General features: G+C 48.2%; 2 protein-coding genes across 6 annotated transcripts in view; one reads left to right on the forward strand and one right to left on the reverse strand.

Moving 5' to 3' along the window:
* Window positions 1-26,735, forward strand: part of CSMD2 (CUB and Sushi multiple domains 2) — a 583,106-nt gene that overhangs the window by 240,336 nt on the left and 316,035 nt on the right. The gene's annotated exons all lie outside the window — the stretch shown is intronic.
* Window positions 14,017-14,840, reverse strand: HMGB4 (high mobility group box 4). The gene has a single exon (XM_032419173.1). It carries the CDS (start codon window positions 14,599-14,601, stop codon window positions 14,017-14,019), a length of 585 nt encoding a protein of 194 aa, XP_032275064.1. The 5' UTR covers window positions 14,602-14,840.

Below are 26,735 nucleotides of genomic sequence, written 5' to 3' on the forward strand. Positions count from 1 at the left end.
ACCAGAGACTAGAGCAGACCAGTCAGGCAGATGGTCCACACTTAGATAGGGTGGGTAACTACAAAGGCTGCAGGGGCTCCAGGGGCTAAATCCCATAGGGCACGTTAGATTTTGGGGGGTGGGCAATAGACTATTTGCAGAATCCATTTGACAGGAGAGGAAAGGGCTTATGATGAATTGCCTGCTGGAGAATCACTGGCACCCAGATAGGGCAAGTTAAACCCAAATATGTGGTGAAGCAAAGGCTGGGCAAGAGCCGACATCACAGAAGCTACTGTCTCACATACTCCATCTGGAACCTCCAGCTGAGAGAAATCTGTGATTTTTCTGGTCTGTGTCCGTGGAGCGGGGGTGATGGGGCTTCTGAATTAGTGACAACACATTGCTACCTCCATGGTAAGAATGTTCTTTTCCTTCTAGTCCAAGAGCTTATGATCTAGACCAATGGACTCCACATAAATATATATTCTCTTTGCTTTCCTCCCTGTGGGAAACATAAGGCTACAAAGCACAATACCCTCCTTCCCCCCTCCAAAAGCTGTTCAGTAAACAATGAGAGCTTTGGACTCCTTTGACTGAAACTGAAAAGGTCACATCTCAGTAGTGTCTTTGAGTCTTGCTTGTCGAATTTATGACAATCCTGGGCTGTTGTGGGGCCTCCCTAAGGTGTCCTTCCAGCTCTGACCTTCCATAGGTGTCTTTTAAACGCAGAGAGTCATCAACCATCAGGCAGGTAAACGGATCAATGTGGGCTGTTCATCGAATTGTGTTCCCAGGGCCTCTGTGTCTGCTGCCTTCCGCCCGGGCTGCTGCTCTCAGATCAATGGGGGAATCACAGGGCTGTCCTGTGTCATAACAGCGACTCCTTTACAGGGACTTTTCTCAGTCCTTCTTCAAGCTGGGAGGTCAGGGGCACCCAGGCCCCACACCTCAGCAACTCTGGGGAGGTCCGTGTTGGCTTCTGATCAAGATCAGCCAGGGATCTCCGGAATGGATGACGTGCTGGTCTCCCACTCACCTGTGGTGTTGTCTGGTCTGTCCCAGTGAGATGGGAAGTGTAGGTGCCCCATCGCGTGTACGTGGAGCCCATGGGGCCTGGGCTCATCTTCCACTCAAGCTAAGGGAAAGCACGTGGTGACAGAGAAAGCCAAGCAGGAGTTTCAGGTTATTTCCAACGCTTCACCTTCCTATGGTAATGGCCCCAGGCAATGGCCCTGGCTCAGGAATTCAGAGGGTTTATTGAACAAATGCACAGGACAGAGAGTGCCGAAGAACAGCTCTCTTGGTACTACGTGGTCTTCTCCCCTCTCCCTGCTTGTGAATCAGTATACACGGTCCTAAATGGCCCCTCCAAATGCTGGGTCAGACTGACTTCCAGTTTTCTGTATCTCTTGATTTGAGTTATCAAGAGAAAGAATCTGATTTGTTCAGCTGGCTAATCGAGTGTCAACTCCTCATCCAGTCAGATGACACTAAGAAGAGGCACACTCAACGGGGACAAGCATAGCTGCCGGAGCCCACCCCTCCAGTGGTGGTGGCAGGGGGCGGGTGAGGAGCAGGGCAGCCCTGAGAAGAGAGCATGGGCTGGGCGCCAAACCCACGACATGGCTTCCACATTAGTCTAACCTTTCCACCTTCTCTTGGGTCTCCCTCACAAAGAAATGAAGAAAACTTCTTCCTTTCATCCACCTCCTTGAGCTAAACAAAATAAAGCAAAGGGCCCGGCGCTCCATGAAGAGAACTTGAGAGTAATTTCAGGGTGTCCCCGCCACTACAATATTGTCTGGCTGGCTTTCACAGTCTGCAAAAGGAAGCTCTGTAAATACCGGGGATTACTGTGATGATTATGAATCCTCTAAGAAGCTAAATTTCCCGAATTCTCAGAGTTGTAATGCTTTGGGATTTAGAGATATAATTAAGAACAGATGAGCCTCAAAAGTTGATGACCATGATCGGGGGTTGCAGGGAAGAGCAGAGAGGATGTTGGTGGGGGTTCCAGGACTCCGTCTCCCCCACGTGGTGGCAGAACACAGCCTGGGGAAGGGGTGGGGGATGGCAAGTGGCCTGAAGGACCTTAGTCACTGGAGTCAGGAGTCCCTGCCTCCCAGGCTCCCAGAACTGGGGACACAATCTATAAACCTTCTCAACAGCTTAGAACCAGGCAGTGCGGAGTCAGCCTTGGACTGTGGTGCTGTGGCAACAGCTCTCTGCTGTTCTGGGACCCAGGGAGACTGCCACATCTGGCCCATTTCCTCTCGGGCCTTCTGCCCACACATCAGTCTTGCCACAAGAGGGTTTCTGCTGCAGCACTGGGCCATTCCCCAAACCCCTTTAGTTTTTCTCATCTCCCAATGTTTTTCTCCGACTTCAGTATTTACTAAAAGGCACGAAAATACCAAAATGCAATGCTATGTTTTATTTGATCTATTGACCATAGTGACCTGAATCTATAGCATCTGTAACGCTGAGATTGTTTTGACCTTCTAAAAGGAAATGACTGCGCTCAGAACCAGAGCCAAACGAGCAGCTTAGACCCATCCACAAGCAGAAGTCTGGGACCTGGGGAGTTTCAGGGCATTAAATTGCCATCGAAATTTGAGTAGAGTCTTGAAACCCTTGCAGCCAGGGAAGGGAAGGAGCAGTGTTCCAACAGTTAGCATGAGAGGAGGTAGAATGAAGATGTTAGAGCCTGAATGCCTGAGTTCTGCTACTTGATTGCTGTGTGACCTCAGATACATTGCCTAAACTCTATGTATTCCATCTTCCCACCTGCAAACCATAGATTATCATAGAATCTGCCTCATGGGGTTGCTGTATTAAAGGAGTCAACACATGCGAAGTACTTAGAACAGTGTCTGGCATGTAGGGCATGTGCAGAATGGTCTCTTTTGTTCCCAGGGGTTGACTAGGTACTCTATCCTGTGTCTTTTCATTTTAGACTCACAATAGCCCTGGGAAACAGATTTTTTATATTCCCAACAGGCAGAAGAAATGGAATCTCTGATGTTCAATAAATTGCCTAGGACCACCTAGCTAGTAAGTGGCAGGGATAGATTTCTAGACTCTAAGTCTTATGTTCTTTCTATTCTCTGTTGTGGCCAGTCCCCTTCATGGTCTGCCTTGCTTCCCATAATCATACCCCTTCTCCCCCAGTTTCCTCTGCTGAGTCCCTTGGCACCCACCCGAATTAGTTTCAGTGACCTTGGAATCACAGCACAACTTCCTGGCTATGACAACTCTCTGAGCCTCAGTTTCTCTATTTCTCTAAGTTGGACACAATCACGGGGCCTGCTGAGGAGGAGAGCAACAGCCCCTGAGGGCCGGAAACTGGCCTGGCATCATGAGGCCACCGCTTTGCTGGGAGCTGGCCTGGCACCCACACCAGGCCTGGGTGTTGCCTGTTGAACATAAATGTCAGCATCAGACAGGCCGCTTCATGACCACGATGGACTGAGACAAAAACAAGCCGACTTCATAACCACATCTGAACTCCAGCACAAGCAAGAACATTACCAAACACAAAACTGGCCAACCATTCCCCTCCCTTCGCATCTTGGCTAACGTGCGAGACACCTACGGCTCGACCAGTTGCAGCTTTAGTCTTGCTTCATTCCTCCTGCCTTCTCGATAAAATTTATGAAGTACCCAATCATAGAAATACACCTACTTCTTGACAGCATCTAATCTAGAGCAAAGCTCCACTTCCTTGGGCCCTCCCCAAATCACCTAACACAAGCCCGAATCCTGCAGTAGGTTCTTTCCAACACCCTCTTACTGACACCCCCGTGGTTCCCGGTGGTATGCATTCTCGCTCATTGTCACAAGCCAATAATGCCAACTGTGTCCAGCTACAGGGGGATTCCTGGTGGTCTTTGGCTATGGTTTTGTGGGTGGGGTGAGCGTCCACACTGCTTCTGGAATTAAATATGATGATTCCTGAAGAGCACTTAGAAACAGGGCCTGGGACATTGAAAGTGCCATGCTAGTTAGTAGCATCATATTTATTGCCAAAAATGTCCCTCTTTGGACAAAGCTGGTGCACACCCATTAGCCCTCACTAACCAGCCCCCTTCTTCTCAAAAGTCCATGCAGACACCTTCTCGGATTTGCCTTGGGCCCTGAGCATGCCTCATTTGCACTTGACAGACCTTGCCTCCACGCTGCAGACCCCGAGCCTGTGAATACTTTTACCACCCATGACTTTCGGGGCTGCCGTGTGCCCGCTGGGGCCCCTCTTGGAGAACATCCTGTCAGAGTGTTCCAGCAGCAGGATAGGCGGAGGGGAGGCCAGGCGGGCAGTGGGATGATGATCAGGCGTCCGCAGTCCTCTTTCTGCTTCCTGGCGGAGGAGACCCTCTGCAGATGGAAGCGCCCCTTCCCACTCTCCAGAGGAGTCTGGCCAGAGTCTTCCACACGAGTGTACTCACAGCTGCATCTGCAAGGGGCAGCCCCAGGGCTGGCAGACCTCTTCCATGCCCACTGCTGCTAATTGCAAATAATGCATTAAAAATACAGAGCCACATCTGTTCATTTCAACATGAGTATCGAGGAATTTACATGGTTTATAATGACAGGGAGTGAGGGGTAGGAAAATCCTTCTTTTGCCTGTGGGCCAGAGGCACAGCTGTGAGCAGAGAGCTGGAGGTGTGGTTTCCTCTGGATGCCAGCCAAGCCCTTTCTTGGAAGTGCCAAGAGATAGATCCAGGTATTTCTCTGGAAATACAAAATTATGTAACCAGTCAAGCACAGGGTATGTGTCTTGGTGCTCAGGAGGCCTTCTGGGCCAACTCTGCTGTTTGCAGAGTTCCTGTGAGGAGGTGACTGGCCACTGCCAGCCACAGGACAAGAGGAGCAATGTGCCTGTTCTGATTCCAGTGAGCAGGCACTGAGCACCTAGCCTAGAGTCTCAGTTCCCTACCTGCAAAAAGGGGCGTTTAAAGTTCTTGCCTCATTGGGTTTATTATCAGATAAAATAATTACATCTGAATCACCTCAAACAGTACCAGCATGGCATAGGAATGCAATAAATGTTTACTATTTACTATTATTATTTGAATGCATGTCAGACATTGTGTTAGATTTTAAGAGTACCAGGATGAATAAGGCAAGGTCTCTGCCCTTCTCCACAAGTCCAGGAGATAAACAGGCGATACAATGTGATCTGCAGTGGGATGATGATATGTTATGGGAGCACAGGAGGAGGGTGGGAGAGTCAGAGAGGGCTTCCTGGAGGAAGGGACACCTGACCTGACTTTCATCTGAAGGTGGAAGTTTACCAGACCTAACAGGTAAGGAAGAGGATCCCAGCCTGGAGTAGCATGTGCAAAGGCCCTGAGGAGAGCATGATGGTATCATGTTTCTGGGGGAAATAACATGTAGCAGGGCCTTCGGGTGGGACTATTAAGCATCTGTTGCTGCGTAACAAATTGCCCCAGAACTTATGGCTTTAAGCAGTGTTTATTGTATCACATGTTCTGTGTGTTAGGAATCTGGGTGTGGCTTAGCTGGGTCCTCTGGCTCAGGGCTTCTCACAAAGCTACAATCAAGGTATCTACCAGTGGTGTAGTCCTCTCAAAGCTCAGTTGGGGAAGAAGGTGTGTTCCAAGCTTGTTCACGTGAATGAAGAATTGAGGGCCCCAGTGCTGTTGACCAGAGACCACCTCCGTGCCTTTCCATAGGGCGGCTTTCAACATGGCTGCTTACTTCATCAGAGCAAGTCCTAGAGAGAGAGAATGAGACCAGGAGGCCCAGTCCTTTATAACCTCATCTCAAAAGTGACAGCCTACCACTTTTACTGTATCCTACTTGCTAAAAGCAAGTCACCGCATTCAGCCCGCACAAAGGGGAGAGGATTGACCAAGGGCACAAATGCCAGGAGATGAAGATCATGTGGTCATTTCTGAAGCTGCCTTATTACAGGCTACCCCCTGGTCCCCAATGACTCCTTCCCCTTCCACATGCAAAATGCAATTACCCTTTCTTCAGGTCCCCCAGAGTCTCATCCCATGATAGAATCAGCTGAGAGTCCAAAATATCATCATCTAAATCAGGTTCAGGTATGGACAAGGCTGCTGGGTGTAGTTTCTCAAAGGCAGGTTCTAGAATACTGTTACTCTGGAACTGTAGTTCTACAAAACCAGAGAGAGAAACATTGCCTGCCCCCACATACCCAACACAGAGTGGTACAACAGGCATAGAGTAATGGTTAAAGACATTCCTACTCAAAAAGGGGGGGAAATGTGAGGCATGAAGGAGTCCCTGGTCCATAAGATTTCTGAAATCCATCCAGGAAAATATTGGAACCTTCTTGATTACTTTCAAAATCTGGGAATCATTCCCCATGACTTGCAGCTCCACATTCTGAGCTCTTGGTTCCTCCCTCTGAGTCATTCTTCTCTTTCTCATGGAAGAAAGCATATGTTGAGAATTTGGGGAGTCCAGTGACCTCTTTTTATTTTGTGCTGTCTCTGTCCCTTTCAGTGCAAGGTAACAGTGTTTCTTCTAATGATTGTTTTCTTAAGACCTTCGGGGGTCTTCTCTAAATCTGAGACTCACTCTTTATACAGAATCCACGCCCACAGATTTCTTTGGACTAAACCCCTCTTTACCTTGAGCTTCTGCTAAGATGAACAAGGAACAATGCTCTGATGCTTCCCAGAGGCCATGCTGTTTGGTCTAGAGGGTCTGTGAGACCCACCCTAATTTCTTTAAAGGGCCTTGTGTGACTGACATTATGCTCTTTTTTAAAATTTAAATTCAACTAGTCAACATATAGTACATCATTAGTTTCAGATGTAGGGTTCAGTGATTCATCAGTTGCATATAACACCCAGTGCTCATCACATCACGTGCCCTCCTTAATGTCTATCACCCAGTTACGCCATCCCCCTATCTACCTCCCCTCCAGCAACCCTCAGCTTGTTTCCTAGAGTTAAGAATCTCTAATGGTTTGTCTCCCTCTCTGATTTCTTCCCATTCAGTTTTCCCTCCTTTCCCCTATGATCTTCTGTGCTATTTCTTATATTCCACATATGAGTGAAACCATATGATTACTGTCTTTCTCTGACTGACTTATTTTGCTCAGCATGACACCCTCTAGTTCCATCCACATTGTTGTAAATGGTAAGATTTGATTTTTTGATGGCTGCATAATATTCCATTCTATATACATACCACATCTTCTTTGTCCATTCATCTTTCAAAGGACATCTGGGCTCTTTCCATAGTTTGGCTATTGGCATTGCTGTTATAAACATTGGGGTGTAGGAGCCCCTTCGGATCACAATGTTTGTATCCTTTGGGTAAATACCTAGTAGTGCAATTGCCGGGTCAACACTATGCTCTTTTGATCTTCCTGAGGTCTCACCCAACAGCTGGACAGTCACACCTTCACTTTATCTCCAGACCACCTTTCCCTGACAGTGCTGGAAAGCCATTTCTTGATTTTAGTATCCTTTGCTGTCTTGGGAGTCTGAAAATTTTCAAAACTATCAGGTCCTGGCTCCTTTTTAACAATTGTTCCCTCAATTTATCTCCCTTCTCACCTAAGTGGCAAGAAGAAACCGGACAGTGCCTTCGACACTTTGCTTGGACATCTCCTTAGCTGGATCACTGAGTAGGCATAACTGCAGACAACAGTGTTGCCAAGCTTTCTGCCACTATGTCACAAGGATCCCCTCCCTACAGTTTCCAATAACATGTCCTCACTGCCTTTTGAGCCATCCTCAAAGTTCAGATTTTTCTAACAAGCTTCACAAAATATTCCCAGCCTCACCCCATGGTCTGATTCCAAAGCCATCTTACATTTTAGATATTTTTATTATCTATCTAAATATTAGATATTTAGATACTATGCCTCTTTTGATACCACAATCTGTATTGTTCTCTCTTTTGGTTTATAACAAATTACCCCAAACCATAGTAGCATGAAACAACAGCATCTATTAGTCTAGTTTCTGTGAGTCAGGAATCAGGTGTGGCTGATCTGGGTCTGTCACAAGGCTTCAGTAAAGGCGTGCACAGGAGCCCAGGAGTGGTCCACCTCTGAGCTACTTCATGGCCGTGGGCAGCATTCTTTCCTGGCAGGCAAGCCACCCTCAGTTCCTTGCCACATGATCCTTTTCACAGGACAACTTTCAACATGTCCTTTTGCTTTGAGCAAGCAAGAGAGACAGACAAAGATCATCTTTTGTAGCCTAGTCACTGGTAAAGAAGTGACGTCTTGTCTTATCACTTTTGCCCTATTCCATTCATTAAAAGTCACTAGGTCCAGCCCACACTTAAAGGGAAGAATTAGACAAGGGTGTGAATTACAAGAGGTGAGGATCACTGGAAGCTACTTGAGAAGCTGAGTGTGGGCGACAGTGCAGAGGCAGCAGTGGCTTGATTATGCTGCGTCAGACTCCCATAGGTGATGGGCAACCACTGAAACATTTTACTGTTGAGTGGGAAGTCTTACAACATCAATCAGGCAGCCAGAGCTGAGAAAGGATTGGAAAGGGAGCAATGGGTAGTGAGAGCTAGTGCATGGAAACTTACAAGGGGATGGCCACACGAGAATGTTCATGGTATCCCACCAACCCAGAGGTCAAGGCCAGCCTGGAGCATCACATGGCCCCCTTTGGGCCCTAGGCTAAGCTTCCTCCTGCTTCAACTGTCCTTTTGTATGTTGTTCTCACCTTCTTTAAACCATCCTTGAGAGACCAGGGCAGGCACCCTCATTCACAGGGTACTTCCTACACACCAGACTTCATTCACAATGATACACACATCATTTATTACCCAGCACACCTGTAGGGCAAGTATAATTTTGGGGAGTGTGATTAGAGGTACATGACAGGACAAGAGAGTGTCATTGCCTTGGTGATTTCACCCTAAGAACCATGGCCTGTCAATGGACCTGATCCTTAAGCTTGACAGCCCAGAAACTGGATCTTTTGGTCCTGAAACAATTGAGGATTTAGTGGAAGGTAAAATCATTTATAAGATCCCAACACAGTGGGGTGCCTAGGTGGCTCGGTTGGGCATCTGTCTTTGGCCCGGGTCATGATCCCAGAGTCCTGGAATTGAGCCCCACATTGGGCTCCCCACCCAGTAGGGGGTCTGTTTCTCCCTCTCCCTCTGCCTCCACCCCCCTGCTCATGCTCTGTCTCTGTCTCTCTCTTTCAAATAAATACATAATATTTAAAAAGAAAAGATCTCAACACAGTTGTGTGTTCCAGATGGTAATCAATTGTTTTGCAACTGGGATCAACTTCTCTGTTGAGATTTGAGGAAAACCCAATAAATAAATATGCTTATTCCTGTCAGGTTTGGAATCAGTGGCAGTTGCAGGAGAAAGACAGATGAGGATCAACCAATGAACTAACTGAAGCACAGACCTGAACACATTCTGCAGGCAAGGCTTGGGGGGTGGTAGAGAGAAAGAAGAGTATGGTTAGCTCCTCTTCTCAAACTCATTAGGCAGATAAGTTTTGCTTATTACTCTTCCAAGTGAATGCCTGGGTTGCAAGAGGGAGAAGTAGTCCCCTGTGGGCCTTGGACTGGTAGCGTCAGTGTCACCTGGGGAACTTTTAGAAATGCAAATTCTAGGTCCAACTCCCAGAAAAATTGAATCAAATTTTAGGAGTGGGGCCTAGCAATCTGTGTGCTAACAAACTCTGAGATGATTCTAATATAGGCTCAAGGTGAGAACCACTGGTTGAGTGGAAGCTGTTCCACATGTAAATATGAGACCTGGGAAGAAAGTGTCCTTATGGAACATTTTGCAACTCATGCCTACCCTTCTCCCCATCCCTGGGAAAATGAGTCACGGAGGTAGAAGTTTCACACTTTCCATGTTTGATTTTTAGCTTACAGCTGCTCCAATGAGTACCAAGTAGAGGCTCCCTCCAAAAAAGAAAAATGTCATGGGTTTGGTATTTGTTAGCCTTGTCTCTTGCTCTTGCAGACCTTGGAGGGTCTAGCATCCCCTTGTTGGCACTGAATAGTTTCTGAAGATGCTAGAATGACCAATAACCAGAAGTCAAAGTGGAAACACATGGCTCTCCCTACAGAAAATTCTGTGGCTCCCCATTGAACTTAGATTTCAAAATAAACTCCTTTCCAAAGTCTGTCCCACTCCGACTGCATCTCACATCTTGTCACTCTGGCCTCCCTATTCTCCCTCTAATATGCCAAGCTCACTTCTGCCTCAGGACCTTTGCACTAGCTGTCCTGCTGCTTGAAGAACTCTTTCTTCAGACCTTGGCATGCCTGGTTCCTTCTTGTCCTTTAAATCTGAACCCAAATGTCATCTTTGACCACTGATTTAAAGTGCCCTCAACCCCACTTGTCATTGTTTATCTCATTACCCTTGTTTATTTTCTTCGGAACACTTGACACTATCAAAAAATGATCTCGTGTGTTTATTTGTTGACTTATTATCTGTCTCCCCCTCCCTGGAATCAGGGATCAGAGATCAGGGACCTTAACTGTATTCCTAGCACCAGAACAGTTCCTGGTATATTGCAGGCATAAGATTTACATAAATATTTTTGAATAAATGAATGAATAAGTGAACATAGGAAAAGCTTTAGGAGAGAAGGATCAGAGTGCAGTGATTCATTCATCAAGACGGCGATGGGCCCAAAGACTCTGCCTTCCTCTTCCCAGGGACAGGGGCACAGAGCCCAGCTGAGTGGGTCTGGAGTGCTGGCACCACACCAGACTCCCTGCCTGCTTCTCCTCTAGCCCACTGTCTTAGGCCCGGCTCCCCCTTCTCCTCCTCCTCCTTCCCTCCCTCCACCTCACTGTCATTACATTACAGTCATTAGAAGCCTGCAGATTCACACCCTCCTGTCGACTTTTTCATAAAGGAATGTTAATGGAGTTGGTCTTTAGCAGGGGCGATGCAGACTGTTGTCAAAACTCTGACTTGGCCACCCACATTCATGTAATTAATCACACAGGAAACCAGAAAGGGGTGCCATGAGGGCTGGGCCTGGCTGTGTGGTGGCCCTCTTCCCGGAGAAGAGGATGGTATAACACACAGCTGCTGCCCACCAAGAGCCCACATGTCAGGCTAGAAGCAAGACAACCCAACTGGAACCACTACAGAGGAGTCCAAGCCAGGATCCAATCTGCCCTGGGGTGGGGAGGGTCTCCTCCACATTCAAGAGGGTACCAAGGAAAAGAAATTAAACAGATAAAGTAGAAGCTAGAGGGAGAAATAAGGTTAAAGATGGTCTCTTCTAAAATTATAAGGAAGCTGGCATTCATTGAGTACTGTATTGGTTATCTATTGCCATGAGACAAATTGCCATACACTTACTGGCTTACACACATTCATTATCTCACACATTCATTGTCTCTCAGTTTCTGTGGGTCAGGAATCCTGTAACAGCTTAGCTTAGCTGTGAGACCTCACAAGGCTGCAGTCAAGGTGCAAGCAGGACTGGGTTCTCATCTGGAGGCTCAACTGGGGAAGGACCCCCTTCCCTGCTTCTGTGATTGCTGCAACACTCAGTTCCTTGTGGTTGTAGGACTGGGAGCTTTAGTTTTTTGTTGGCTGTTGGTCTGAGGCCATCCTCAGCTCCTAGAGGCTTACCACAGTTCCTTGCCATGTGAGTTTCCCAGCTTGGCCTCTTCATTAAGCCAGCAAAGTCTCTAGAGCAAATCAAGTAGCAAGATGGGGTTTTATAGATCATTACATAATCACAGAGGTCACAGCTCATCTCTTTTGCTCCATTCTATTGGTTAGAAGCAAGTCACGGGTTCTGCCCATATTTAAGAAGGGATCATACATGGATATGGACACCAGTGGCGGGGGCGGGGGGTGTATCAAGAGACTGTCACCTAGAGGATGCCCACCACAGTACATATTAGGTGTTAAGGACTGTGCCAAATGCTCTTGCATGTATTATATCATTTATTCACTAAAACAACCTGTAAGGTGAGCATCATCCCCATTGCACAGGGGAGGACTCAGAGGAGAGAACTTGCCCAAGGTCCTGCAGACATTAAGATCAGAACCACCTGTATCATAGCACCAAGCCACCCTGTGCAAGCTTAGAGGGCTGAAGGGTTTGCATCTTTACAGTGAGGAGCAAGGGCCCGAGGGAGGCAGAGGAAGGGGGTCACAAGTGCATTCTAGCTCCCTGTGAGACTTGAAACCAGGAAGAAGGGATGGGTGTGGATTACATGTTGAGAAAGAAGAAAACTGAGAGCACTTATGTTTGATGATCTCTATTTTCTCAATAAAACAGAAAATGAGGGCATCTCCTGAGAGAGTGGGGGTTGGGATGGAGGGGAAGCAGAGCCAAGTTGGAACAACAGCTGTAGGGAACAGGGAATGGGAAACAGGAATCTTGCCAGCACCAGTACAAGGTTGCCAAATAGGATAAAGCTGCTTCCTCCCTGAAGACTTCAAAAGTCTCCTTGGTAGGGGACTCCCGCCCCCTGCACTCTGTGTAGCCTGCACTTTCATCACGCCTTGTAGTGCCGTAGTTTATGCCCACATCCATCTCATCAGAAGGAAAGTTCTTGCAGGGCAGGAACCTGACAGTAGTCTATGCAGGGGCCTGCCGGTAACCAACACAGGATCTGGTACATGTGAGTCTTCCATAAATGGCCTGACTCCAGACCTTGAATTTCTAAATCACTCCACTGTTATCACCTATTCCCTAAAGTCTCTCCAGTTCTATAAGACTTTTCGAAGGATGTATTTTTACTTTTGTTTTGAGAGTAAAAGTTCAAATAGTAGTAGAGGACGAAGTCTAAGTCCATCCTGGAATAAGAATGGAGATGGAATTAGGGAAGTCTGTTGCATGCATAACGTGGTGACAAAAAAGCAATTTTGCATTTTGGCCCAGTCTTTTTGATGGCGAGAAGTCAAGAGCCATTTCAAAATATTCCATACCAATGTATATTGATTGATATGAAGCATTGCTCATGGTATGTTGTTGCCTGAAAAATACAGCACAGACACAGAACAGTCCCATTTGTGTCAAATTACCACTTTTGTCTCATTTTAAGTGGCAGAACCCTAACTCAAACTACCTTAGACAAAAAAGAAAAAAAAGAAAGAAACATTGTGGACTCATTTTCAACGAAAAGTCCAAGACTATACTCTGATGCCAAAGGGACTAATATTTTGGCCCAAGAATGAGGTAGATAGCTTGCAGCAGCCTCAGGGCAGGGCTCTCCCCTAGGACCTCTTGCACAAGTCCTGTAGTCCACTCTGATTGAACCACCCTGGGTCACATGCCTGTAACCGAACAAATCAGTGTGACCAGGGGACTTCAGAGGCGGGTGCTGTGAGCAAGAGGAGAAGGAATGAATGCCGGGTGGTCATAAAGGCACTAAATGTCCACTCCATGTGTTCTATGCTTCTAACCACAGACAAATGATTGGGTGGAAGCCCACCAAAATCATGACAGGGTTTTCTCCAGCATATAGGACTTGGGCAGAGTCAGATGCCCGTGTTTGTAAAATCAGCCCTGCGTTTCATCCTCACCAGAGCAGGGACCACCCCTGGGGTCTCCTCCTGGCCCACTGATGATACCTAAGGCTCACTGGAGGAGCAGTTCTGGAATTAACCGGAGAAACTGAGTCCTGCTCAACTCCAGTTTCCCAACGTTTGCTGGGGCCTCAATTGGGAGCCTGACCTGAACTCCAGGCCTTCTGGCCGTGCTGGTGAGGATGATGGCAGGACTGGTATTCAAGCACCTGACCCTGAGGAGAGTCTTCCACCCTAGATAACCACTTGCAACCAGGATGCCCCTACCTCCGTGATTTCCACTTTATACCTGGAGACTCCCATCCCACCTGCCCAAGCCAAGCCCCGTAGCTATTGACCTCAAACACCGCCTTAGACCCCTTTGCCCTTCTTTCAAAGCCAGCTCTCCCCAGGATCAGCTTCCAACCCCAATCTCAACCGCCACCCCACTCACTTCCTCAAAGCAGCACCAGCCGTGGCCGCGCTCACGCGACACAGGAGACCAGTGACGGGCAATATAGTTGAATGGCATTTTATTTCTAATTGGATCCATCAGCTTTGTCCGAGTCAGTTTTCCCCCTGTGCTGGTTCTTAGCCAACCCTTTGAGGCCCTTCCTGGCATTACGTTGTTTACGGTAGATTTCCAACTCCTCTTGGTATTTGGCTCTCAGGAGAGCTGCCTTTTGCTCATACGGCTGCTTTTCAGCATCTGTTTTTGCCGACCACATCTTCCCCGAGGCCTTTGCCACCTGCACTACTGACCAGTTCGGATTCTCCCTCTTCAGCTGAGCATAGTGTTCTTGGCAGAAGAGCAGGAAGGATGATGGGGGGCGTCTGGGCGCCTGGGGGTCCCGCTTTCTCCGCTTCTTCTTCTTCTTGCCAACATAATTCATCATCTCTTCCTGGTACCGGGCTTTGTCGAGCTTGGCCAGGGCTTCATATTTGGCCTTTTCGTGCTTTGAGATGGACCTCCATTTTTCCGAACACTTTCTAGAGAACTCTTTAAAGCCAAGGTAGGTATTTGGCTGCTGCTCCTTGAACTTGTTCCTGTAATTCAGCAAAAAGTGGATGTAAGAAGAGACATTTGCCTTGGGCCTTAGCTGGATTTCTTTTCCCATGTTCATAAGGTCATTTTTTTTTTTCTGGATTCAGTAACTTGGACAGCAGAGACTTCTGTCTCCACACTCCAGGAGCAATCTAGAAGGTGCTCTGCTTGCGGTGAATTTTTCCCTCTGTAAGAGCTATGGTCAGGGATCAGCCTTTTCAGGGGTGGTGGCATTATTGAGTCAGAGGAGGGGACTGTGACATCATTCACCAGCCTGTGGCATTTGCATACAGCTCCTCTTATTGGTTAGCTACCTGAGGATCCATTTCTGCTTCTCATGTGAGATGGTGGTTCATCCAGAGGAGGCTTGGGAGCAGCCACTTCCCCTGGAATATTTCTCCTTGACTTCCTGGAGGCAATGGGCTTTGCTCGACTATGGGAGCTTTCAGTCCCTCGGATGTAGTAATGAGCTGTGGGGTCCGCCTTCCTCACCGTAAGATTGTCAAGATGCCACATGATCCCTTCCAAAGTCAGGATGGAAATAATGAACATGAGGAGGTGGATGGCTCCAGAGCTGTCATGATAAAATGTGAAGTCTTTCTGTTTGCCTTGAATGGTGGCAGCTCATGCCGTTCAAAGAGTTTAGTAGTAACTCTAAAAATAATCAGGTATGACAGCCGTGACTCAGTTCCTGTCAGGACAAAGTTGTCTAATTTAAAACCTGAGCACTTGGGCTATATACATCTGAACTCTTCATTTCTCTGAAGAAACTGGGGTGAGGTGGGTGGAGGGAGGAGAACCTTGAGGGGTTTTACTCATTGCACTGGAGTCCGTGAAAATGGGGCCAAATCCTTGGCCTGTCAGGAGGCCTCCCTGCTCTCATCTCTGGGGTCCCTGGCTCTCGGGGTTAGAATAGAGAGCTCTAATGCCTACACTCAAACTAGTTGGCTTCTGACTTTTTGTGGAAGCCGTTGCCCCTATCCTACTAGTCTTCCAACTGAAGGAAAAAGAAAAGACAATAAAAGTGTCATCTTGTGACCTTTGGACACTTTGAGGTCCTTGCTTGTGTGGGACTGGAGTTAATACAACTCAGTGGTTGATGATAGTGCCAAATTTATAGGACTAGAAAATGGAGCCTCGGGGCGCCTGGGTGGCTCAGTTGGTTAAGTGACTGCCTTCGGCTCAGGTCATGATCCTGGAGTCCCTGGATCAGGTCCCACATCTGGCTCCCTGCTCAGCAGGGAGTCTGCTTCGCCCTCTGACCCTCCCCCCTCTCATGTGCTTTCTCTCTCTCATTCTCTCTCTCTCAAATAAATGAATAAATAATCTTAAAAAAAAAAAAAGAAAAGAAAAGAAAATGGAGCCTCGTTAACAGAAAAATTAGGGTAAAATACCCGAACAAGTGGGAGTCTGAATTTGGACTGATTTGCTTAATGCAAGCCTGTGGTTCTTGCCGCCGCCTCAGACCCGGCACCTCCGGGGCCGGCGGCTCTGGTGTGCAACTTCAGCAACTGAGCTGGACAGGGAAACTCGCCTAAGACTAGACCACATTTCCAGGGCTTCCAGTCCATTCCCAAGCCTCCGAGACTGACTTCAACTTCCATCTTCTGTAAAAGAAAGATGGAAATTGATGAGAGTCACCAGTCCTGAATTTGAGCCCCAGCTCTGCCACAAGGCGGCTGGGTTACCGATGCTAGCCCCTTCCTTCCTGTAAGCCTCTGATTTCATATCTGTAAAATGGGTGCTTTGGCCTGGCCAGGAAAGACCCTCCAGATGACATGCTGTAGCTTTGTGGCTGCATTTAGAGGCCTGTAAGATCTCAGATGCCAGCCGAGGAAGTCTGGGCTACTGGTGGGGCAGAGGGGTCTGGCCAGGGGGAACAAATCAGTCTGAGAACATTTCTCAACGTGGTTAGCTTTTTTCACTCTGGTTCTTTCTCCCAAGGGCCAGGGGTTGGCTCACCTGTTTGTTGGATTTGAGCTGGGTTGCCAAGGTCAATAGGACTTAGCTCCTTTCTGAGATGGAAGGACGGGTTATGAGGAAGAATTTGGCCAATGTCTATAGATATGAATTAGACTCTGCTCAGTCTCACAAAACCCCCAGCAGCTCATTTGTGCCTCCATTCATGACCTTCTACCCTTCTCATGATGAAAACATCCAGAAAGATTAACCCTATGAGAATCATCTGGAGCCTAGCTGGTCTAGAAAGATAAGGTGGTAAAAGGTAAAAGCTATGGCCACCCTGTGGTGTTTGGGCCACACTCTTGCCTTGGAGGGATGAAGTAGGGGAACTGTCTGGAGAACGTTAGGGAGGGTCAATATGGCTGGCTCTAAGTCAATGCTATGTGCGCTGGTAGCTGAGGCTTTCCAACCTTCTCCACTCTGTTCTGTGCCCTGGGAAGCTGAGCCATATGGACCACATCAATGGGTCTCATGCCCTGTGGCTTCCATTTCAGTTTGGTCACTGTGGACCCCAACAGTAGATCAGGGAGAGAGGAAGGTGACCCCAGGGCATTTATTCTCCTGGCTTCCTCCTCAAGAGGTCACTTGGAGCTGGCTCTCAGGCCCTGGACTGAAGGTGTTGACTCCTATTAAGTTGTCCTTTCTAAATGACTGGCTCCTTCCAAGTTCAGGAATTGCTCCCTCTCCTTGTCCCCTCTTGCCAAGGGTGGTAAGAGCTCTGTTTTTACTCTGCTATCCCTTGTGGTTTTCCTACACCTTCCCCTTCCCCTGGTAGATAGCCTCTTTATTAAACACTCTTCAAATTATTCTCATTTGAGTGACCATCTGGTTCCTGCCAGGACACCGACCAATGTACCATGTTTCTAGCTTTCCACCATGAACAGCCATGGAGGTGGATAAATAAAGCAAGCACGGGCATCGGTCCAGGGTAGAAGGGTATTGAGCTTCTTGAGGCCCGAGGACCCAGCAGGCTCACAGCCTAGAATGTTCTGCAGGGGTAAGTGTGCCTGCCAGAGCAGTAGCAAAACGGGGCCACATGGCCTCCACAGAGGCATTTAATATCCCTTGTATTATAAGATGACCTCTAGGCAGGGGTGTTGGTCTGGAGAGCCAGATAAGAAAGATTTTCAGCTTTGTGGGCCATATGGTTTTTATTGGACATACTCAACTCTACCATAGTAGCTCAAAAGTAGCCATAGACAATACATACACCAATGAGTGTGGCTTCACATAAACAGGCAGGTGCCTGGAGGTCATAAACTGCTGACATCCCAGTCTAGAGCTGTGAGTTCAGTGTTTTCTAATTTGTTCATTGCAGTTTACAATAAGAATTACATTTTACATCATGACTGGTTTGTGCACATGCGTACTTCATAATATTTATATAATGCGTACTGTGTGCCCGTCTCTGTTCTAAGCGTTTTACCTTTGTCAATTCATTTAATCTTTATAACAACTGTGTGTGTGTGTTGGGGGGGTGCTATTTTTTTTAAAGATTTATTTATTTATTTTAGAGAGAGAGCAAGCATGGGGGGGGGGGGGGGCAGAGGGAGAGAGAGTCTCAAGCAGACTGCGCTGAGCACAGAGCCTGATGCAGGGCTCAATCTCACGTCCCTGAGATCACGCCCTAAGCTGAAACCAAGAGTCGGATACTTAACCAACTGCACCACCAGGTGCCCCTGGGTGTTGGCGGGTGGGGGGAGAGCTGTCATTTTTATCCCTATTATAAAGATAAAGGTCTCTAAACACAGAGTTTACAGAAACAACATTATAACAAATTATACTTACTATGTGTGTGATGTATTCTTTTCTATTCTATTCTGTTATGGTCTATTTTGTTATTCAAAGTGCAACCTGCAGACTGATCTCATGACCCACTATGGGTTACAATCCATGGACTGATTTGGAAAACACTATCTAGGCAAGCCGAGGAGGAGCTCTTACCTCGGACACTGTGAGATCCTCTTGATTTAGCAATGATACCATGAAGTGGAAAGAACATGGTCTTGAGAGTCAGGCAGACATGAATTCAAATTCTAGCTTTGCCACTTATGCTCTGGGGGTCACTCATTACAACCTTATCAATAAAGAGGAGTGAGGTGGTAACAAAGCTGTGGGGAGGAACTAACTGAAGTGATGGGAATAATGGACCCGGCACCCCCCCCCCCCCACCGTGTGGGCGGGACGTAGGGACTCACTTCTAATGAATAGTGTTTGGAAAAGGACAAATTGTATCTTTCCAGTGGAGAAAACTGGCAGATACCACCCTAACCAATAATGGTGGTATTCCCCCAATTCCATAACCCCTCGTCTAATCATGAGAAAATATTAGACAAACCCAAATTAAGGGGTATTCTACCAAACACTTGACTAGTACCCTTCAAAAGTGTCAAGGTCCTGAGAAAGCAAGGAAAGCCTGAGAAACTGACGCAGATTAGAGATCAAGTAGACTCGATATCTCAGTGCTCTGGGAGATGCTGGACTTGATGCTGGACCAAGGAAAAAGGCATTAGTGGAAAGACTGGGGAAATCTAAATGAAGTCTTCCATTGGGCTAACAATACTGTACCAATGTCGACTTCTAGATACATGTGCCATGGTCATGTAAGATGCTAATGTTAGAGGAAGCTGGGTGATGGGTCTATAGGAAATGTCTATACCATATTTGCAACTTGCAACTCTATTCTTGTTTCCAAATAAAGTCTTTCAGAAATCTCCTTTGCTGACAGTAATGTGCACCCAGAGTTGAGATACCCTGCTCTTGATCCATCTCCTCCAGAAATCCCTGGGCAGATTTGACCCTCAATTGTAGCAACATGTGCTCTTGGTGTGTCTTCTGTCAGTGTTCCCCGAATTGCAGGGCATGCTGGAACCACCTGAGGAGCTTTCAAAAATCCCAGTGCTCAAGGGTATTATATAAGACTGATGAATCACTGACCTCTACCTCTGAAACCAATAATACATTATATGTTAATTAATTGAATTTAAATTAAAATAATAATAATAATGATAAAAATCCCAGTGCTCAAAGCCCCAAGAAGAAGAGCAAAGTACCTGGCTCGGGCATCTGATAAATGCTTTGATGCTTCCTCCATCCCCCTCCTGCCCCTCTTCCTGTGGGTTGGGAATCACAGGCAGATTCCCTGCATGTGCCCTCTGAGTGGAGTATCTGTAGTAGGCAGAAAATGGCTCCACAGGGATGTCCACATCTGAAACATGGAAGCCCATAACTGTGTTATCTTCCATGAAAAAAGAACTTTGCAGATGTGATTATGTTAAGGATTTGAGATGGGAGGATTACCCTAGGTTACATGGGTGGACCTGATGTAATCATCTGGGTCCCTATAAGAGGAAGACAGGAGTGTCAAAGTCTGAGATGGAGATGTGGTGACAGATGCAGAGGGTCAGAGTCAGAGATCTGAAGATGCGGCACGGCCGGCTTTGAAGATGGAGAAAGAGACCACAAGCCAAGAAACGGGGTGGCCACTAAAAGTTGGGCAAGGCCAGCAAACAGATCGTCCCCTAGAGCTCCAGAGAGTGCAACCCTGCAGACACCTTGATCTTGGCCGGGTGATGCCCATTTTGAACTCCTGCCCTTCCCCTCCCCCCCCCCCAAACTGTAAGACAACTGTGTTCTTTCAGGCCACGAAATTTGTAGTAATTTGTTAAAGTAGCAATAGAGAAGGAATACAGTGTCTTTTTCATCCAGCTGGTGGTCTGTAATGTTTCCTGTGCTATTCTTAACCCCTGCTTATGTTAATAAAGATGAAAAATTTATGCCACCGCTTATTGGATTAGTTGTGGGAGCAAGGAGCGTGATCTACTCAATTTTACACACTCTTCTTCACTCACTTGCTGACTCATTAAGTCACTAATTCACTCATTTGCTTACCAATTAATTCACTCTTGGATTCTTTCAGTTCATTCACTTACTCATTCGCCATTCATGTACGCGCGCACATGCACACACATCTCAATAAGTAGCTGTGAGTTGTGGAGCAGTGTGGCTGATTCTTTGATGGCCACTTATAAGCAGTGTTTGAAGGATGGATATGTCTTAGGAAAGGAGGTGGTGGTAGAGAGAGGCATCTGAAATTTCCTGGAAGCCAGACTGGTGGGAAAGGCAGGGTCATAAGCACTAGGCCTAGGCTCTTTGGCACTAACCTCATGCCAAGAACTATTACTCAATCCCATGTAACCATAATATTTTAATAAGAATGACGATAATGTTTTAAGTATATCATCTCCAGAAAAGCCTAAAGAGAGAGATTAATTTTTCCAGGACTACATAGCAGAGCCAGGCCTCAGACTCAAGTTGGTTTGACTCTTAAGTCCATGTGTTTGGCCTCTACTGGGAGTCTAGAAACTCTGTTGGGTAGGAACAAGTTGAGGAGGAAGCCAGCAGGGAATAAGGCCAAGTATTGCAGGAGGAGGGCAGGTGGAAGGAGAATAAGGTATCTAAATCTCAACACTTAAGGGATTCAGGGGAGACTTTTCTCATTTGGGTTGATGGATCTCTCATGCCAGATGGATCTGCTCAGTTTACCCCAGTTCATAGAATGCCTCGAGTCTAGTGGGTAGACTGACCTGGATAGCCCATAGAACCACACCAGCATGTACAGGTACAAACAGAACCTAGGTCTATTACTGAGAACACAGGCTGGTTGAAGTGAAGTATCCACACCTAGTCCAGTGGCCTAGTGGACAAGTGGACAGGAAATGGAACAGATGATCAAGCCCAAGCATGGGATCAGCATGGTGGGGGCCAGGCATGCCTACTTACCTCTGGCAGGATACAGTAAAGAAGGAGAGGATGAGATCTAGAACTAGACCAACTTTGGGGAGAGAACACCCACAGTGAACTATGGATGGATATACCCCTTGCAGGCTCTGACAAAGCCACTCCATTATGCCACAGAGTAGGAAGAGTGGTCCCTGATCTTTTTGTCCAGCCCCCTGCCTCTTTCAACCACCATGAACATCTTTCATTTTGTCTGCCTAGCACCGACCCTCCTTCCCTTTGAGCACAACCCTTCTTTTGGAGAACTGTCCTCCCAACAGTTCTAGCAGGGGCCTTTGCCCTTGGCCCCAGGAGTGGGCACACCCCCCAGCTGGACTAATCAGAGGCTTCCACTGAGCTTTTTCTAATTAGAACTAAGGGAAGGGATTTTTGTCTTGTTTCTGGAAGTGAAGGTGTGAGGATGAACCGGAGCTGCTAAGGGTGGCCATAGGTCCAGCCTTGAGCATCGCCATTTGTCATGGAAAGAATGAAGCCAGCAGACAGAGCACAACAGAGATAGGGCACAGAGAGAGGGGCCTTTTGGCGTTTGGATCCCTGGGTCTATTCATTCCTGGGGCCAGCTAGGGCTTGACTATAGCAGCCAGTCATTTCTTCTCGATTCCAGGCTGATTTGATCTGGATTTCTGCCACTTGAAACCAAAAGTATTAGCCCAGATGTGATGGAGGTGAGCAATATGAGAAGACAGGAACTCTGCTCTCCCCCATTTGTCCATTCTCTCCTTCCTATCTCCTTCCTCTCCCCTCTACTTCCTTTTGCTCCACTGTACAAATGGCTAGACCTCTGGCTGGTTATTCAGAAAGTAGACATACAACACTGGCACATTGTGTACCCTCAATAATAATAGCAAACGGTCTTTGAGCACTTGCTATGTGCCAAGCACGGTACCGAGAGCTTTTATACCCATTATCTCACTTAGACCTCCTGTCAGCTCTATGAGGTGGGTGATATTGTCATCTTTAGTAAATAGAAGGGCAAACTGAGACCCAAAGCAGGTCAGTTATTTGCCCACAGTTAGACAGCTGGTAAGTTTAGAGCTGAGACTCGAACCCAGGCAGGAATCTTCCAGGGCCCATGTTCCTAATCTCCACCCCAAACTGCTTCCTATTCAGTGTTAGCCCTTTGCCCACGAGTCTCCCTTGCTGCTTGGAGACATGCCGTGACTGAGAATATGTGGCTGCTGTGTCTTGAAGCTTTAGCAGGAGTTTACAAGCATCACCATATCACCCTGAATTGTCACAACGCACTGTGAGACACATACTGGGAAAGAGAGACTCCGAGAGGTGAAGCAGTCTCCCAGGGTCACACAGCTAGTGGCTGTGGAGGCAGGATCCAAATCCAGCTCTGTCTGACGAGGGCACCTTCCTCACTGGCCTGCACATCCCCGAGATGTTTTAGCCCACCCATTCTCCAGCCAACTGGAGGCTCATGCCCTCAGCCAGGCCTTCAGAGCTGCCAGGCTCTCAGGCAGGGCTGGCTACCTGCTTCCTTCTGGGGGGGGGGGGGGGGGGAGGGACATTGATGATGCTGAAGCTCAGAATGGCAGTTGAGTGGCAGGTAGAGGCTGGTGTGGGAGGCTCCTCGGTAAGCCATCTGCAAACATTTCCTCAGGATGAGAAGTTTATCCAAATATAATCCCCAAGGGCCTCTGCAAGGCATACACTGCCACCCTCCCTGGGAGGGGGACAGGCCCCTTCTCTGACTCATGTCTGCGAGTGACAGGTGGAAGATGGACAAGGCTGAGAGAGCAGGAGCTGGTGGAGGCCAGGCTGGGGCTGCCGAGGGAGAAGGGAGGGTGGCTGCCACGTGGATTGGCTACCCTGGGCGCCAGAGAGTACCCTGTCCTTCTCCCCCCGCACTGTCCTGTCACCAGACTGAATTCAGGCATCCTTACTTCTCCAGGGAAACCAAGCCAGGCTACTCTGGGGTCTACTTAATCCCTGTATGCTCTGAAAGGTAGGGTTCAAGGCACTGATAAGATTCCATCCCTTCTCCTCTCAGTCCTAACTAAGCAAGGGAGGAAAATAGTGCACATTTGTGAGGCACCTGCTGTGTGTCAAACACAATCCTGGCACCTTATATACATAAGCACAGCTGTTCACAGGTCTCCCATTGCACAGATGAGGAAACAGACTCAGAGGAGTTCAGGCACATCCCCATACTTACACAACTAGTAAACAGTGGAGCCCAGACAAATACAGGACTGTGTTGATTCCAGAGGCCCGGCCCTTAACCTTTGACCTCCTTAAACCTATCGTCTCTGTGTAGGGGAATAAGACAGGTGATGACCCAGACAGGCTGGCATCTCCACCTAGGCAGAGACCTGAGCCAGGAAAGCGTAAAGGTCCAGGTAGAGTGTGAGTGTGCCTTGGTCACCACGCTCCTAAGGCACGCAGTTCCTAGGCCAGGCCCGATGGGGCAGGCTTTAACATCTCAGGCCATGGGACCATCAGGTCTCCAGGCGAGCTCTCCGGTCTAACCTGGAGCAAGAGAGACTCGGGCAGGGGGCAGGGAATGGCTAGCTAAGGATTCAGCAGCAGGGCAGGGCAGAGACTGCGCTTAGATTCTGTCCAGGCAGGCGGCCCCAGGACGTGGAGGAGGACAACGGAACGAGGCGCGGCACGTCGTGTAAAAGTGATGGGGCGGGGGTGGGGTGGCAGCGACAGTGGCAGATGCCACGATGCTGCGCCACCCTTTCCCCAAATCTCCTTCCGGTCTGCGAGCCGGGCCTGCGGGGCCCTCCCTTGGTCTTAGCCCCTGCACGGTCGCATGGGCTGACTGGCCCCGCTTGGGTCACATGGCCACCCTGAGCCAATCAGCTGCGGCCTGAAGGTCACGTGGGGCCGGCGGGGCGCTTGCTCTTCAGAGAGGCTTGTAGCTCTCGGAAGGGAGTGGAGCTTCCCGCTCTAGATGTGGAGACAGAAAACGAGGCAGGCAGGCGGGCAGCCCCTGGAAGGTGGTTGAGGACCCGCCACCAGCCCCCTCGCCCAGAGCTCGGCCCCCGGCGCCACTCCCGTCCGCAGACCCAGCGCCAGTGAGCACGGCCTCTGCGCAGAGGTAGGAGACGCCCCAGCTAGCAGCCCTTCTGGGTGAGCAGCCGAGCAGGGAATGCAAGGAACGGGCCCCCCAAGCCACTTCCAGACCTTCTCAAGGTGCCACCCCCAACGCGCGAGCCCCAGGACGCCCACTGGTGATGACACCCGCATCCCAGGGGCAGACACACTGCCAGGAGACCTGTCCCTCCCTCTGCCCGGCTCAACCCTCCAGGGAACAGTGTGTCTGGAGGAAAAGCGTTTACCTGATGTAGCTTGTGTAGGTTCCCTGGAGCTAACAATTAGCTGAGCAGGGAAGAGTCCTGGTAATTCGTTGAGTTTATTGAGTTGCTTCTGGGGAACAAGGAACATTTACCCACATTAATTACCAGATCTCACTGTTAGTGCATTGGAGATAGTCAGGGTGAGAAGAGTCCCCCAGAAAGGTTCCAGCAGCTGCCAAGTGAATGGGGAGCACTGTGAGGGCTGAGGGACCAAGGGGGTGGGGTGGCCCATCTTCATAGGAAACCGAGATGAAACCCAGCATGGCCTTGGAGGCTCTCCCCACTGTCTCCAGGCTCACCTGCTCGCCTGCTTTTCCCCATATATGCCCTCTGCTTTCACTAGCAGGATCTCATTCGTTCATTCACTCATTCAAGCGTTCCTTCTAGTAAGCAATATTATTGAGGTCTTTCCATGTGTTAGGTTTCCATGCAATGTATTGAGGAAAGAACTGAAGAAGAAAGAAACAGCTCCTGTCTTCAGCAGCACACAGTTTGGAGGATGAGGCAGACCCCTGGATGATGCTTGGTGAGACAAGCACCGGGGTAGAGGAAGTGCAAGGAGTCACGAGGTACACAGGAGAAGCCAGCCAGACCCTCTGGAGCCACTGGCTGTAAGATGCCACCTAAAGGATGAGCAGGAAGTAGATAGAAAAAGGGTGGGAGTGAATCAAAGTGGACAGGGAGAATTTGGCAAGGAGCTGACTTCTCGATCTTTGGAAACATTCAGAATAGATCTGGACTGACCATCTGTCGAGAAGGCTGTAGATGAGATCCATACATAGCTGGCCCTTAGGCCTGGAAGTCCTCTGAAGTCCTTGTCAATTAAGATTTTAATATTAACTGATTCCCACTCTCCTAGCAGCAAAGGGGATGTGATTAGAAAAGATGCCCATGGTTGAAAGCAAGAGACTGCCGTTCGTTCATTCATTGATTCATTCATTCACAAAGCATACATAATGAAAGTGCTCTTAGGCCTCTCCACCAGAGCAGTTCCCTGGGGTAGCTGGCACTCCCATGGTCTTGCTAGATCTTCCTGACCGTTGCCCGGTGGCACTCTAAGCACCAGCTGCCTGCGGGCCGTCTCCCACTCCCACCCTCAACGCCTGTGCACTCCATGGTCCCACCAGCTGAGTTTTGCACTTTCTGAGAATCAGATGGGTTTGTTGCCAACCCTCTTGGTGCCAGTCATACTTGTTATTGTAATTATGTGATTTAAATTAAACATCACATAAACCGGTGAAATATGAGTGTGAAAGGAAATAGAGTTGCATCTATGGAAACTAAATTGAATGCTTTGGAAAGACTCCATGAAGGAGAATCTCTAAAAAGAATTGCTTCCTAAATATTAGGTGTGAGTGACTGAGACAATTGCTCACTTCCATCAGGGCAGGGACCAGGTCTGTCTTGCTCACTGCTGCATCCCCAATGCCCCACACAGTGCCTGGCACATGGCAGGTGTGCGATAGATATTTGTTGACTGAACGAGCTGTAGTAGAATTGGTATGGCGAACGATGCATTATGGGTGGAGTTTATATAAGAGAGACAGTGTGGAGAATGAAACCGTAGTCAAAGGAAAGACCTTGGTCCTGCATTAAATGGATTGATGCATAAATGTACATGGAAGTCTTTGTACACCATCATGAAATGTTTTAGCTGTGTATGTGTTCTTTTATTATTCCTTACTTGGAAATTACTTTTTACCAACAAGCTATGTCATCTGCAAGGCTTAGGGTAGGTGTCAGGAAACTGTTTCTTTAAAGGGCGAGGTAAATATTTAGGGTTTTGCAGGTGATAGTTTCTGTCCCAACTACTTAACTCTGCCATCGTAGCTTGAAAGCAGACAATATGTAAATGAACGATCACGCTTGTGATCCAGTAAAACTTTATTTACAGAAACAGACAGCCGGCTATGGTTTGCCATCCCCTGTTCTAAGGAATTGACTTGTTCCACGTGCCAGGCACTGTGCTGTGTTGCTGGACATGGCGAGACAAAGAAAATCCTGTCCCTGCTCTTCAGAGCTTGGCTTCTAGTTGGGGACATGGTTACAATTTGGTGTGTCCAGTACTGTGGCAGGGGCATGAGCGTGGTTCAGAGGGGTCACAGTGAAGGCAAATGCTTTTCCCATGGGTTCAGGG

The sequence above is a fragment of the Phoca vitulina genome, unplaced genomic scaffold (genome assembly GCF_004348235.1).
Source record: "Phoca vitulina isolate PV1807 unplaced genomic scaffold, GSC_HSeal_1.0 scaffold2, whole genome shotgun sequence".
Lineage (NCBI taxonomy): Eukaryota > Metazoa > Chordata > Mammalia > Carnivora > Phocidae > Phoca > Phoca vitulina.

Bases quoted from the DNA above. Each gene is read 5' to 3' on its own strand.
- HMGB4 (XM_032419173.1), bottom strand. From the start codon at position 14,601: ATGAACATGGGAAAAGAAATCCAGCTAAGGCCCAAGGCAAATGTCTCT.